This window comes from Salvelinus alpinus, chromosome 1 (assembly GCF_045679555.1).
Source record: "Salvelinus alpinus chromosome 1, SLU_Salpinus.1, whole genome shotgun sequence".
In the NCBI taxonomy this organism is placed as follows: Eukaryota; Metazoa; Chordata; class Actinopteri; order Salmoniformes; family Salmonidae; genus Salvelinus; species Salvelinus alpinus.
In genome coordinates, this window is record NC_092086.1 from 22607000 (window position 1) to 22623555 (window position 16556).

At 41.0% G+C, this 16556-nt stretch overlaps 1 protein-coding gene across 2 annotated transcripts; it reads left to right on the forward strand.

The window, feature by feature from the left end:
• Positions 1-3654: 3654 nt before the first annotated feature.
• Positions 3655-6580, forward strand: LOC139571425 (heterogeneous nuclear ribonucleoprotein A1-like 3). Of its 2 annotated transcripts, XM_071394284.1 has the most exons (5): positions 3655-4121; positions 4406-4491; positions 4831-4926; positions 5299-5454; positions 6037-6580. In XM_071394284.1, the coding sequence occupies exons 2-5, from the start codon at positions 4408-4410 to the stop codon at positions 6055-6057; spliced, it is 357 nt and encodes a 118-aa protein (XP_071250385.1). In that variant the 5' UTR covers positions 3655-4121; positions 4406-4407; the 3' UTR covers positions 6058-6580. The 2 variants fall into 2 exon arrangements, with proteins under 2 accessions (XP_071250385.1, XP_071250394.1); XM_071394293.1 differs by lacking the exon at positions 3655-4121 and having other exon boundaries at positions 4185-4491.
• Positions 6581-16556: the final 9976 nt, after the last annotated feature.

Sequence of the window (16556 nt, forward strand, 5' to 3'; positions counted from 1 at the left end):
TGCGACAAATTCAACAATTTTACTGAGTTACAGTTCATATAAGGAAATCACTCAACTGAAATAAATTCATTTTGCCTAATCTGAATTTCACATGACTGGGCAGGGGAACAGTCATGGGTAGGCCTGGCCACCGGATTATTACATTGACACCCCCCTCCATTTGTTTTGTACACTGCTGCTACTCTCTGTTTATTATCTATGCATAGTCACTTCACCCCTACCTACATGTACAAATTACCTCTAACCAGTACCCCCGCACAATGACTCAGTACCGGTACCCCCTGTATATAGCCTCATTACTGTTATGTTGTTGTGTTACTTTTTATTATTTTTCCTTTAGTTTATTTTGTAAATATTTTCTTAACTCTTCTTGAACTGCACTGTTGGTTAAGGGCTTGTAAGTAAGCATTTCACAGGGACTTTGGCTGTCTGCTCTAACCTCTCTGGGATCGTTCAGAACGCTAGCGTCCCACCTCGCCAACAGCCAGTGAAATTGCAGGGTGCCAAATTCAAACAACAGAAATCTCATAATTAAAATTCCTCAAACATACAAGTATTATACACCATTTAAAAAAATAAACTTCTTGTTAATCCAGCCACAGTGTCCGATTTCAAAAAGGCTTTACGGCGAAAGCACACCATGCGATTATGTTAGGTCAGCGCCTAGTCACAGAAAACCATACAGCCATTTTCCAACCAAGGAGAGATGTCACAAAAGTCAGAAAGAGCGTTAAAATGAATCACTTACCTTTGATCTTCATCTGATGGCACTCCCAGGTCTCCATGTTAGACAATAAATGTTTGTTTTGTTCGATAAAGTTCATCTTTATGTCCAAATACCTCCTTTTTGTTCGCGCGTTTAGTCCAGTAATCCAAATGCACAAAGCACGGGCACAAAGTCCAGACGAAAAGTCAAAAAAGTTCCATTAAAGTTCATAGAAACATGTCAAACGATGTATATATAATCAATCTTTACAATGTTTTTATCATAAATCTTCAATAATATTCCGACCGGACAATTCCGTTGTCATTAGAAAGGAAAGAGAACGAGCGGCGCGCTCACGGCCACGTGCAAGACTAAACTAAAGGCTTTCAGCCTGACCACTTGTTGAAACAGCTCTTATTCTCTCCCCTTTCACAATAAAAGCCTGAAACAACTTCTAAAGACTGTTGACATCTACTGGAAGCCTTAGGAAGTGAAATCTGACCCCATAGACACAGGATATTGGATAGGCAATCACTTAAAAAAACTACAAACCTCAGATTTCCCACTTCCTGGTTTGATTTTTCTCAGGTTTTTGCCTGCCATATGAGTTATGTTATACTCACAGACATTATTTTAACAGTGTTTGAAACTTTAGAGTGTTTTCTATCCACATCTACTAATTATATGCATATCATAGCTTCTGGGTCCGAGTAACAGGCAATTTACTCTGGGCACGCTTTTCATCCAAACTTCCCAATGCTGCCCCCTATCACTATGATGTTAAACATGTAGGTATTACAGACTTAGTCAGGGAGAGGTTGAAAATGTTAGTGAAGCCACGTGCCAGTCGGTCCGCACATGCTTTGAGTACACGTCCTGGTAATCCATCTGGCCCTGCCGCTTTGTGAATGTTGACCTTTTTTAAGTCTTGCTCACATTGGCTACCTAAAGCGTTATCACACAGTCATCCAGAACAGCTGGTGCTCTCGTGCATGCTTCAGTGTTGCTTGCCTCGAAGCGAGCATAAAAGGCATTTAGCTCGTCTGGTAGGCTCGCGTCACTGGGCAGCTCGCGTCTGGGTTTCCCTTTGTAGTCCATAATAGTTTTCAAGCCCTGTCAGAGCCGGTGTAGTAGGATTCAATCTTAATCCTGTATTGACGCTTTGCTTGTTTGATGGTTCGTCTGAGGGCATAGCGGGATTTCTTATAGGCATCTGGATTAGTGTCCCGCTCCTTGAAAGCGGCAGCTCTAGCCTTTAGCTTGATGCGGATGTTGCCTGTAATCCATGGCTTCTGGTTGGGATATGTACGTATGGTCTCTGTGGGGACGACGTCGGCGATGCACTTATTGATGAAGCCCATGACTGAGGTGGTATACTCAATGCCATTGGATGAATCCTGGAAAATATTCCAGTCTGCTTGCAAAACAGTCCTGTAGCATAGCATTCGCTCCATCTGATCACTTCCGTATTGAGCGAGTCACTGGTACTTTCTGCTTTCGTTTTTGCATGTAAGCAGGAATCAGGAGGATAGAATTATGGTCGAATTAGCCAAATGGAGGGCGGGGGAGAGCTTTGTATGCATCTCTGTGTGTGGAGTAAAGGTGTTCCAGAGTTAAAAATATATATATATATTTTTTTCTTCCTCTGGTTGCACATGTGACATACTGGTAAAAATTTGTTAAAACTGATTTAAGTTTGCCTGCATTAAAGTCGCCTGCCACTAGGAGCGCCACTTCTGGGTGAGCATTTTCTTGTTTGCTTATGGCCTTATAGAGTTGGTTGAGTGCGCTCTTAGTGCCAGCATCGGTCTGTGGTGGTAAATAGACGGCTACGAATAATATAGATGAGAACTCACTTGGTAGATAGTCTGGTCTACAGCTTATCATGAGGTACTCTACCTCAGGCGAGCAATACCTTGAGACTTCTTTAATATTAGACATCGCACACCAGCTGTTATTGACAAAAAGACACACCCCCACCCCTCATCTTACCAGACGTAGCTTCTCTGTTCTGCCGGTGCATTGAAAATCCCTCCAGCTCTATATTGTCCGTGTCGTCGTTCAGCCACAACTATGTGAAACATAGGATATTACAGTTCTTAATGTCCCGTTGGTAGGATAATCATAATTGTAGGTCATCCATTTTATTTTCCAATGATTGCAAGTAGAATTGATGGCAATGGGAGTTGACTTGCTCGCCTACGGAATCTCAAAAGGCAGCTTGATCTGCGTCCTCTTTTCCTCCGTCCTTCACGCAAATTACGTGGATCTGGGCCTGTTCCCGGGAGAGCAGTATATCTTTCTCGTCGGACTCGTTAAAGGAAAAAGCTTCTTCCAGTCCGTGGTGAGTAATCCCAGTTCTGGTGTCACCTAACATTACTGTCACCTAATGTTACTGTTGGGGTAGGTTCCTTGTTCCTTGTCAATCATTGGCTTATTGGTGAAATCAGAAATCAGAAAATATCATCTTTAAGTAAATCAATCAAACCTGTATTAATGCAACTGCAGACAGAAGTTGACAATGGAAACACAGCACGCATGTTTCAGAGTAAGTTCTGCAAAATATAAAAGGTAAAAGTTGCTTTAATATGCTTGCAGTCAACCCCTAGTGATGTAACTGCCTACGTCAACACCTTCTACTCATGAGACCAAGCCCATGCATATGCAGTTATACAAACTTGCAGGAGAAAACAATAGTCCTGTCTTTTCTAAGGGCTCAGCAGTAATTTTCCATTCCCGTGTGGCTTACAGTGGTGTGACTGACTTGTCTCTTATCTATTTACTCTGCAGGGGTCTGTGTCTATGAATCTCTTTTAGCCTTGAGGTGCTTTCTCACAGACACCCTGTTTTGACTGCAATAACTCACATCTCTCAGACCGTTTCTTATAAGAAGCAGAGACTAGAAAATAACTGTGGAACATTATTAAACCTTATAATGCATATATTGCTAATCTGTGGTCCAGGACCCTATAAATGTAGTGGTGGAGGGTATTATAGCCCTTCCCCTTCTATTAATACAACATAAGCATAATCAATTATTAGAATACATCAATCATTTGGTGCAGCCCCTATCATGACCCCAAGATGACCCTCATCATTACCTAGATGTTTACTTAACATTCATTCCTAGGAGGCAACATATCACAATGAGGAGGAGGGGGAACAATGCCCTTTTACTAAGACATTTCTGTGGAATTCAATCCAGTAATATGTGAGCTATGCTGCAAGGTGAGTAACATGGAACTTGTAGAAAGCCAAGAGTAGGATTGCAACATCTTCTTGTGAAGCAGGAAGAGAAACTTTGTACCCACCCCAAATCCACCTGTTGAATTCTATTTTAGAATGGGTTTTCCTAGGCAATGCTCTTAGGGCTACCAAACAAACCGGTGGAAGTACATCTCTACGACCTCTGTTGGTATGTAAGACAATATATATCATTATACTTCTAGTGAAAGATCACATTTTGGGCTTTTTATTGCAGAAAATAAAGTCTACTAATGAAACATTAGTTTTATCTTACTCTAACAGGTTATTTTCATGTTAAGTTAATTATGACAATGATAATTTTTTTAAATATATTTTATAAAGCATAGAAGAAGTTACACTGATCGATTTTGATTTTTGTCTAAAGCAAATATCCAAAGACTACAGCTTTTCACAGGGTTAAATTAAATATTGATTTATTCTGTTTCCCTCTAGTTATGAAGAAAATGGAGCCTCAAAGGAGAGTGTACATATCCCTCCCTAAAAAATACATGGCTGCTTTGGCCAAAAAGTGTAAACTGGTAAACCAACACTTATTTTTCTGACCATCCTAAAACACACTTACAGGTGTAGGGTCTTAATTTGACCAGTTTGTCACAGCAGGAAAATAATCCTGCAGCAACAGGAAATGTGGATTATAATTAATGGAAATTTTTTAGTTATGCCAAATCAAGTCTTTGATTTGCTGCAACAACAGGGTTATCAAATTAAGGTCTGACATCTGTAGTTCTTAGTAGCCTATGAATGGATGTCGTGTATTTTCATAGTATTCCTATTACAGACACACGATATAGTTACTTTACTATGATTACATTTTAAAATAAAAATATGACTGGCTTTATTTTGTATCTGTTGGACAGGATCACGGCCTTTTTATTAAGGATCTGATCACTAACATAAATGAAGGATACCTACAAGCTTACTTCCGACAGTGGGGCAGCATTACAGCATGCACGGTAGGCTGATAAGTCATTATATCAATTATTGTAATATTAGCCTCACGTGGATAAGGCCTAAACCATACCTTTTTAAAGGGGCAACCTGTAGTTTTAAACATAGCATCCACCCCTCCACCTTTTTTACGCTCAGTCAGTGGAGTAAAACTAGCTTATATTTTGCATTCTAATGGGACAGACAGTAAGACAGTTGAACTAATCTCACCAGGTATTTATAAGTTATATTCTTCAAGAATCAATGGCTGTATATCAGTCATTTAAAAGTCCATAAATGGATGTAGCTATCACAGATTGACCCCTTTAAATCAAAGTATTTTTTTGGATTATTGGTGTTTTTATTGGTTATGGTGATGGTCCATCCTCTGAAAACAGATCAAGAAGACTCCACAGGACTCTGACTCAAAGAGTGCCAGTGCTTTCGGATACGTGATGTTTTCCTCTGAGGAGGAGGCAGATACGGCAGACTGGGCGGGTCCTCACTATATAGGAGGAATGGAAGTGGAGGTCAAGAGAGTAGTCAGTCTGAAGGTAAATCAAAACAGAACATTTGGCAAAGACTTGTTGAATGAATCAGCAATGTTTCTATGTCATATCAACCAAAAAAGTAAATATGATGATGTTGAATCAACGTGGAAAACTGATTGGATTTTTTAAAATCATCAACGTTAGGAATTTTGTATTTTTTCCCTTTAATCCTCTGACTTTTTTGTTGTTGTGATTACACATTGAAAACATGTTTTAATGAGTGTTGTGTTGACACGGTTGTGTGTAGGTTGCTTTTATCCAGCACATGCAGCCAGTCTTATCAATATGTCACTGTCTGGGTCACAGGTCTTTCAGCACCAGTCAAGTCTTAAATCTCAACAGGGCGAGTCTGAGTCAAATCTCAAGTATCTCTCTTCATAAACAGATGTGTGTTATGATCCATGCAGGTTAACATTGCGTAGACTCTTCTAGGTCAAAGGTCAATTTGTTAAAAAATATATATACTTTGATTCAACCCTTGACTATTAAAACACTGAGTCAAGTCTAAAGTCATATGCAAGAGTCCAACAGAAGTCACTGTTTTTGCAACTCTTTTACCATGCTAAAATCTAATCTTTCATATAGATGGATGACCCAGAAGGTTGAGGTCATCCCAGCCAGGTCTATCTGCAGACGGTCCATGGGTCTGTTCATCAATTGAGCATCTTCGAGAATGTATCAGAGGCCGGATGATACTGTATCTACATTATTTAAAGGAAATCCAAACTGGATGGGATACATGGATTATTTGTTGAAAAATAAATGTAGATAAGTTTTTTTTTCTTCTATGATTTGGTTTGATTGTAACAATTTGTTTTCAGATGTCTTATGTACCTTGATTTACTGATTTGTAATGAAATGCCAATTGTTTTCAATGTTGTGAACATTATAAGGCCTATGTTGCATCATATTCTGTTTTGTAATTCGAGTAAGTTTAACTTTTAGTAGGATAACCGAAGATATTACTAGAAAGGGACATTTCCTAAAGAAAATGTGTGTTTGCTAGAAGTATTTATGATAGTGACAGCAGTAGTAGTAATGATTGATTGATTGCATTTATAGGGCCCTGTAAATCTGCGATATGGAAAACGCTGACGGATTCCAGACATTAAAACAGATTTTAACAATGTTCAAAAATGTATATAACTTAGTAAGGATCAACAAAATGTAGCCTATTGAAAATTAATACATTTGCCCAAGTTTATCATGTCATAAGACATTAACACAATGCATCAGTGATTCATATTTTCTGCAAACTTCTAGAGGGCAATGAGAATTGCATTCGCCATCACACTGCCCTGTCCAATCTGGACAAGAGGAATACCTATGTAAGAATGCTGTTCATTGACTAAAGCTCAGCATTCAACACCATAGTACCCTCCAAGCCCATCATTAAGCTTGAGGCCCTGGGTCGACGTGACCGCAGTGGAGAAGGTGTAACGTTTTTTAAAGTTCCTCTGCGTACACATCACGGACAAACTGAAATGGTTCATGCACACAGACAGTGAGGTGAGAAGGCGCAACAGCGCCTCTTCAACCTCAGGAGGCTGAAGAAATTTGGCTTGTCACCTAAAACCCTCACAAACTTTTACAGATGCACAGTTGAGAGCATCCTGTCTGGCTGTATCACCGCCTGGTACGGCAACTGCACCGCACATAACCGCAGAGCTCTCCAGAGGGTGGTGCGGTCTGCACAACGCATCACCGGGGGAAAACTACCTACCCTCCAGGGCACCACCTACAGCACCTGATGTCACAGACTTGCCAAAAAGATCATCAAGGACACACAGCTGGGCCCGGGAGACTGAAGCTATTTCTCAAGGCCATCAGACTGTTAAACAGCCATCACTAGCACAGAGAGGCTGCTGCCTACCTACAGACTTGATATCATTGGCCACTTTTAATAAATGGATCACTAGTCACTTTAATAATGGCAGTTTAATGTTTACATATCTTGCATTACTCATCTCATATGTATATACTGTATTTTATACCATCTATTGCATCTTGCCTATGCCGCTCTGTCATTGCTCAATCATGTATTTATATATTCTTATTCCATTCCTTTATTTAGATTTGTGTGCATAAGGTAGTTGTTGTGGAAATGTTAGATTACTTGTTATTGCAGATATTGCTGCACTGTCGGAACTAGAAGCACAAGCATTTCGCAATAACATCTGCTAACCATGTGTATGTGACTAATAACATTTGATTTGATTTGAATTCCTTGTCTGTATGTGTGGTGGGCAAGCATGCCACTTTGTGTAGCTGTTAGCAAAGATTCTAATGAAAAGTCTTCTGGTAGATGGAAAGGCTTTCCCATAAACCTTTTCAATTAGATGTTAACTACAAAGTAGCCTATGCTTACCTTACCAATCAATACAGTGGGTATTTGTTTTGCGAACTCTGCCATGACGTGCGCACTCCAAAAACACTTCTAAACTGCCTCTTGCTACTGTAGGTGCACACTGGAATTAAAGGGTAAATACACCCCAAAATCAAAAATCTGCTAAATTAATCCAGACCTCAAAAGTGGTCTCTTGATGTTGTTTTGATTTAGACTTAGAACATCAAATCAAATTGTATTAGTCACATGTGCCGAATTCAACAGGTGTAGACCTTTGAGTGAAATTCTTACTTATGAGCCCCTAACCAACAATGCAGTTACAAAAAAAATACAGATAAGAATAAGTAACAAGTAATTAAAGAGCAGCAGTAAAATAACAAAAGCGAGACTATATACAGGGGGGCACTGATACAGAGTCAATGTACGGGGGCATCGGTTAGTTGAGGTAGTATGTTAATGTAGGTAGAGTTATTAAAGTGACTATGCATAGGTGACAACAGAGAGTAGCAGTGGTGTAGAGAAGGGGGGGGGTGACAATGCAAATAGTCTGGGTAGCCATTTGAATAGATGTTAAGGAGTCTTATGGCTTGGGCGTGGAAGCTGTTTAGAAGCCTCTTGGACCTAGACTTGGCGCTCCGGTACAGCTTGCCGTGCGGTAGCAGAGAGAACAGTCTATGACTAGAGTGGCTGGAGTCTTTGACAATTTTTAGGGCCTTCCTCTGACACCATCTGGTATAGAGGTCCCGGATGGCAGGAAGCTTGGCCCCAGTGATGTACTGGGCCATTCGCACTACCCTTGTGGATGGAGGCTGCAGGGGCGAAAATCTGATATCAACCTTGGAGGGGACAATTACATTAAATTTTCTCAAGAGCAATTCCTGAGGGGGACATCAAAAGTAGTGCTGTAACACATAGCCTACGTTGTTATATGTTACATGTATATTGAGGAACCATAATCACTACTACTGGATAAATGATAGGTACAGTAGTTAACTGAAGGGTTTTCCCAACTTGTTCAAATGTTTAAATCATTATAATACTACTACTAATAATAGTTATAGCAGTGCTCCTTACCAGTCCAGTATGTATGCAGGTATTTGTACTTACAACCAGCATTATCAAGAAAGGCCAGTAGGTGACAATGGTACTGTACACTGTATGGGTGTAGTTTTCATAAATACAATGAACATGGTGCGATCACATCTAAAAGAATCTCCATTGAGAACCATCACAAAGTTGGTCTCCGTATTGAATTGACCTTTTAATTAGACTTTCTCTGATACATTTATATAGTCATTAAATATCTGCCACTGGCCTGAGTCTACTACAATAGCTTTACAATAACAAAAAGCTTAAAATAAGTACAGTTCTAAAAGCAAAATAACTACTTCAATGAAAACCCCAAATAAATCAAACAAAATATCCTTCAGTCAGTGTCTCAACTCTTCAAACAGCAGCTATGGACAAGTATGTCGCACAAAGTATGCAATTTTAAATAAAATAACAGGAAATAAATAATTTGTAAGTGTACTGTCATGTACTAAAAACTGAAAACTACTAAACAAAAGAACAAATACCAATTACACCAGGGGTTCTCAAACAGGGGTCCATGGACTAATTGGGTTTCCAGTAAGTTTACATATAATATAGAGTGGAGGTCCCTGAGGACCACTCAAAACCTTGCCTGCCTGCCTTGCCTCAAAATATGCAGGGGTTCCAGTACCCAAAAAGGTTGAGAACCACTGCTATACACACTACTGAACAAAAGAACCGAACATATGTTTGCGGGTTTCAATGGATCCAACAAATTGCTGGCAGATATTTTCCCTCTTGAGACTGTCCAGCCTGTCTTTATGTACATTACAGACAACTACGCAGTTCAGTCTCTCTTGGCCCATGCTAGCCCGTAGCCAAGTCTTTAACCTGCGGAGTGCATTGAAACTCCTCTCAGCCTCACATGAAGACACTGGCACCACAAACAAAATTCTGATCAGCACCTCAACTTGGTCAACCAACCCCTGCACCTCCACTGGAAGCCTCCTGGGGACCTCTGCTGCCTCTCCACTGCTGCTACAGGGGTATTTGTTGTGAAAGAGAGGGATCTGCACTGAAAGAGAATCTATGTTCACCTCTGGGTACTGATCTAGAGACTCATCCAACTCCCCCGTGAGAAGCGCTCTTTCCAACTTGTGCAGGACGTTTAGACTGTCCTGGTCAAAACGGTCGCCAAACTGAACCTCTACACCATCCAACACTTAAATGAATTCTGCCCTATAGTGATCCACTGCTTTGCCAGCAAATTGTCTTGAGTGTGACTCAATGGATTCAATGGAGTCAATCAATGTTGTTGCTTTCTCATACAGTGCAAGGTAGCTTTCGTCATTTCTCTTGCCCCTAAGAGATGACCGCACACACTCGACTGCAGCCTGCATACCAGAGACGGTCTGAGTTTTCTTCTGCAGTGAAATGTTTAGACATTCAAGCTCTCCAAGAACAGCAGAGGCAAGTGTGAGGCCCAGCACAGCCTTGCCTTTGCTGAAGTGCTCGATTAGCAGCACACACACACATTTACACAACATATGCTGCAACCTTTTGTACTTTTAATATAGTTTGTTTCATATTGGCTGGCTTCCAACAATAGCTGAATTTGTAAAACTAGCGAGCACAAATTCCGTTTCTGTGGTGTTTGCTATAATCTTTGCTACCTGGTTAAATAAAGGTAAAATAAAATTTTAAAAAGTTCACTAGCGACAATTTAGCTTTTGAAATGAGACCATTAAATATAGTGTTCAGTTTGGACTTCAGTTTATCGCTAACCTTATCACAGGGACTTTGAAGCACTACAGCTGCATGCTGATCTTGGAATAAACTGACGATAGCAAAGATTCCATCTTTGACGACGCCACATAAATGGAATAGGTACTAGCTAGCTTGATAGTTAATGTTTGCTTTAGTTTGCGCGCTAGCTCTGCAAATTCAGCTATAGTGTGTGTGAATCCTGCCAACATAAAACATCGCTATGGTGCGATTGACTGGATTAACCTCACGTTAATTACGTGCATTGAGTGCCTTTCGGACAGTAAATACGAACCCTCTCTTACCTTGCCAGCTAAAAAACTGGCAGTGGATCAAACCATTGTGAGGAAAAGGGCGGGGGGGTCGCAATCTTTTGAAACTTAAAAACGCGCTATTAAGTGTCTATAATCAGCAGAAGTGCTTTCATTGCGTATTATTAATATTATTGAAATTACATAGTTATGTTTACAGTGATAGATTGGGGGGGACAAATCATATTTTTCCCAGGATGGGGGGGTCGTGTCCCCCCCGTCCCCCCTGGGATTTCCGCCTATGGGAGGCTGAGCAGTTGCCATACCAGGCAGTAATGCAACCAGTCAGGATGCTCTCGATGGTGCAGCTGTGGAACCATTTGAGGATCTCAGGACCCATGCCAAATCTTTTCAGTCTCCTGAGGGGGAATAGGTTTTGTCGTGCCCTGTTCACAACTCTCTTGGTGTGCTTGGACCATGTCCAATTTAGTTGTCTTCTATTAAATCGTTGGGTTTTTTTCTTGATAAAATGAAGGGAAAAAAGCGGGGAAAAGAAACCTTAAACGAAATGGAGGAAACGGAATTTGGAAAAAGACTAATCGGAATCAGGCACAAAAAAATACATATTTTATAGGGCCCAACATTTATATAGTGCCTTTCCAGATGATGACAATCATTTGTGCCAGAACGCTCACCACAGCTGGAGAGGTGAGGAGTGATACATGCCAATTAGAAATGAGGGGAAGGTTATGTGTGCCATGATGGAAATGTACATGTTAGCAGATGCTCTTATCCAGAACAGAGGCAAATAGGGTTAAGTGCCTTGCTCAAGGGCACATCAACAGATATCACCTAGTCAGCTCAGGGATTCAAACCAGCATCCTTTCAGTTAATGGCCCAACGTTCTTAACCGCTAGGCTACCTGCCGCCCGGATTTAGCCAGGACACCAGAGTTAACACTCCTACTCTTACGATAAGTGCCATGGGATATTTAGTGACAGAGAGTAAGGTCACACGTTAACGTCTCATCCGAAAGACAGCATCCTACGCAGGGAAATGTCCCCATCACTTCCCCTGGGGCATTGGGATTTTGATCTTAAGACTAGAAGGAAGAGTGCCCCCTACTGGCCCTCCAACACCACTTTCAGCAGCATCCAGGGACTGACCAGGAATGACCCTGCTTGGCTTCATAGGCAAGCCAGCAGCGGGATGCACAGTGGTATGCTCATGGTACTAATAGGGTTTTCATAGGCTATGGGTTCTGGACAAACTGGTTAGGTAGTGAAATATGAAGCTCTGCTCTACTGCTTTGGTTAAAAGGGCATATTAGCTCTCAGATGTTGCTAGTTGTTTGTTTTAATGAAATGCTGAGTGTTCCAAAACCACTAAGGATCAATGTATTTTGCACCATGTGGACCTTATCCATACTGTGACCATGATCATTAAAAATGTGGGTTGGTGATTCTGGGTAAGGGCTGATACAGCTTAACATGTAATTCTTCACACCTGTGTGTACTTGTGCAGAGACAGATGTTTTGGAGCGATGTACGCTCTCTGGTTCATGCAGAGATGTCTTTATTCTCTTCCCATTTGTGGTGAAAGCAAAGAAGAATCACGTTGAATCACGTTGGGTTTCTGGGTTTCTGTACAGCACTTTGCGAAATCAGCTGATGTACGAAGGGCTATATAAATAAATTTGATTTGATTTGATTTGAAAGCATCAGAAAATGCCACTGTTAGCTCATTTGAAAGAACACCAAATGCATAAGTCAAACTGCCACACTAGGCCACCCCAGGTTTATACAAGAGCATGGGGCGCTCTGCCTAACACACATACGGGTTGTTAAAGTTTGGGTTGAGTGGCAAAATAAATAAGTCTATAACAGTTTACACGTTGTATTTCTCCTCCACCATTAGTATAAAACCTGAATCATTCAAGCTTCTCTCTTTTTAGCCTGGTTAAAGTGAAGGAGAACACAGCTAATATACAATAAACAAAACAAATGAAAAACAGGTTCATGTGCAGGTTCGAGGGAATCACTAACCTGCACATGAACCTGTTTTTCATTTGTTTTGTTTATTGTATATTAGCTGTGTTCTCCTTCACTTTAACCAGGCTAAAAAGAGAGAAGCTTGAATGATTCAGGTTTTATACTAATGGTGAAGGAGAAATACAACGTGTAAACTGTTATAGACTTATTGGAGGAAAACTCGCCTCCCTGCGGACCTGGCATCCTTTCACTCCCTCCTCTCTACATTCTCCTCTTCTGTCTCTGCTGCTAAAGCCACTTTCTACCACTCTAAATTCCAAGCATCTGCCTCTAACCCTAGGAAGCTCTTTGCCACCTTCTCCTCCCTCCTGAATCCTCCTCCCCCCCCCCCCCCTCCTCCCTCTCTGCGGATGACTTCGTCAACCATTTTGAAAAGAAGGTCGACGACATCCGATCCTCGTTTGCTAAGTCAAACGACACCGCTGGTTCTGCTCACACTGCCCTACCCTGTGCTTTGACCTCTTTCACCCTGTCGTTCTCAACTAACATCAAGGCGGTGACCCGTTCCTGTAGGTTCATGCTCTACAACATTCGCAGAGTACGACCCTGCCTCACACAGGAAGCGGCGCAGGTCCTTATCCAGGCACTTGTCATCTCCCGTCTGGATTACTGCAACTCGCTGTTGGCTGGGCTCCCTGCCTGTGCCATTAAACCCCTACAACTCATCCAGAACGCCGCAGCCCGTCTGGTGTTCAACCTTCCCAAGTTCTCTCACGTCACCCCGCTCCTCCGCTCTCTCCACTGGCTTCCAGTTGAAGCTCGCATCCGCTACAAGACCATGGTGCTTGCCTACAGATCTGTGAGGGGAACGGCACCTCCGTACCTTCAGGCTCTGATCAGGCCCTACACCCAAACAAGGGCACTGCGTTCATCCACCTCTGGCCTGCTCGCCTCCCTACCTCTGAGGAAGTACAGTTCCCGCTCAGCCCAGTCAAAACTGTTCGCTGCTCTGGCACCCCAATGGTGGAAGCAAACTCCCTCACGACGCCAGGTCAGCGGAGTCAATCACCACCTTCCGGAGACACCTGAAACCCCACCTCTTTAAGGAATACCTAGGATAGGATAAAGTAATCCTTCTAACCCCCCCCCCCCCCCTTAAAAGAGCAGCCCCCCCCCCCCCTTAAAAGAGTTAGATGCACTATTGTAAAGTGGTTGTTCCACTGGATATCATAAGGTGAATGCACCAATTTGTAAGTCGCTCTGGATAAGAGCGTCTGCTAAATGACTTAAATGTAAATGTTAAATGTACACATTTGTTTAACATATCAATATGACATCAAACAGAACCCAACCGCTCAGACGAGCTCCCGCTCTCTGTTTTTACATTGTGTCCTAAAAACAGATTTACACCAAGTAAGCAGCTTAATTTACCCTGTCCAGCAGCTTAATTTACCCTGGGTAAGGTGTATATTGTTCCACAATAACTTTTTTCAACAAGCTATGTTTTCAAAACTGTAATATTTACATGAATTCTGATTATTTCCAGGGATACACATGATCCTGAAATATATGCAAATATATTTGTTAGAAAGAATACTATGTTTCCCTTGATGGGGTGATGCTGAATGTAAAAAACGTTGCTCGACTTACCCCACTCTCCTCTACAATAGGAAATAGACATTTACTAATAAAAGCGAGAGCACAGATCTAACTGTAGTCAGATTAGCCGGGAATTGATTGACCTCTGTCCATGGTGCTGAAACTCCACTATAGTAGTCATTTGCTTGTCTGGTTGTTTAGCGCAGCATGCATGGGATATTCACCAGTCAACACAATTAGCGGGTTATTAGCTAATAAATGCCATTTGCACTAGGCTATAATAACCTCATAATATCTTACCAGTCGGCCAACAGTGGTTCATGGGCCTACATTAAAACTAGGCTACATACAAAAAATAGTTTGGACTTTGAGAGAACTTTGAGTTGATGAATTTGCAACAAATACAACCAGAAACAATTAGATTCCTGTGTATATTTCTCAATTTACAGTGGTATAATTATGTCCGATTTATGTCTCTTTTTTTTGATCTGGTGTTATATACTTTTAAATAGCATTTCCCATATGAACGGAAATCTTGGGATGCCTGGGAAAGACTTGCAATTTTCTGTGTATGGAAAATATGAATCCTCAGTCTGGTGGTCTGAACTGTTGCCTGAGGAAGTGAGCGGTTAGATGGTGAATGATAATTGGTGGCTGTGATTGCTGTGATCTCTTTGACCAGTGTAATTCTCTACCTCTAATACAGCATGTTTATCTGACTGGTTTTCCTTGGGAAAGCCGTCTTGTGGATAATCTTAGGACTTTACAGGAGTAGAGCTGTTTTACCCCCTACTGGCTGTAAAATGAAACTCAACCATCCCTCACCTCTTTTCTCTCGCTCACTCTCCCTCTCTCATCTTCTCTTTCTCTCTCCTCTAACCCTGTGACTTTTCTGTGTCTCTGAAGGTGGACATGAAGATCTTTCACTACAAGGTTCACCTGTCAGAAGAGGTGTCGAGGGCAAACACATAAAATTCAAACCCTGTCACACCTACCTGGTAAAACCGCTGCTGTGACACACACACACACACACACACACACACACACACACACACACACACACACACACACACACACACACACACACACACACACACACACACTGAAATACACTCACCTCTGTATCCCACTGGGCACACCACATATTTTCAATGTGGATAATTGGGTAATATTGGGTTGAGACGTTAATCAATGAGATTACCCACTCAAAAAGACAGCTAAAAGTTGGTTGAATTTCCAATGTTGTATCACTATGCTTACAACCATCTAAAAGCACAACAAAATTCCAATGGAAAAACAATGTCTGATTTTTGGTTTAGTTGTCACCCAAATATCTATCACTGCGCTTTCAACCATTTAAAACCACAGCAAAGTTCAAATGGGAAAACAATGATATTTTGTTTATACAACAGATTCATGTGTTATCACTGTGCTTCATTTAATAGCAGAACCAAATGACCTGGATTGCAGTTGAAATTACATTAAAAGTGCAAAATGCCATTTGAAATTTTCAGATTATTTTCACATTTGTGAAGATCTCCACAAACCTTCAACAACCTATCGCTATCAACCTGCACGCTTTATATGATTACATAAGAAGAAATGTATAGTTACATTAACTATGGGTGTGTTACTCATTTAAGGTTTATTGTTACATTAGTTTGGAAGATAGCCTTAACTTTAGGCTCTTTACTGTATTACAAAAGTATTATTGAATTGTGTTTGGTTGACAAGGCAACCACATATCAACATATAAAGGAGATGTGTCTACTGCTTGGATAGTTCCATCTGAGCCACTAGCTTAATAGCATTCTTTAACTTTTATTGTTGTTGAGTTGGAGACGTTAATCCAACATGTCATTTGTTAACTTGTCGAAAAGTTAATAGGCTATTTATTAAAAAATAAATACATTTAAAAAATAGGCTAGGCTATTTATTGTATTTCAAACGTGATATTGAATTGAGTTTGGTTGAAGGAGATTTCTCTTCTGCTTGGATAGTTCCATCTGTTAAAACTGTAAATGCACTTTAAACTAGCAAGCACACACATTTTCTTAAGACATTTACTATTTTCTACTTTTCTATTTGGTACTATTTTTGCTTTGGAATAGAAGTGATTCA

Coding starts and splice junctions, on each gene's coding strand:
- LOC139571425 (XM_071394284.1), top strand. CDS start 4,408: ATGAAGAAAATGGAGCCTCAAAGGAGAGTGTACATATCCCTCCCTAAA. Junction 4,927..5,298: donor GCAGCATTACAGCATGCACG/GTAGGCTGATAA, acceptor CTCTGAAAACAG/ATCAAGAAGACTCCACAGGA. Junction 5,455..6,036: donor AGAGAGTAGTCAGTCTGAAG/GTAAATCAAAAC, acceptor TCTTTCATATAG/ATGGATGACCCAGAAGGTTG.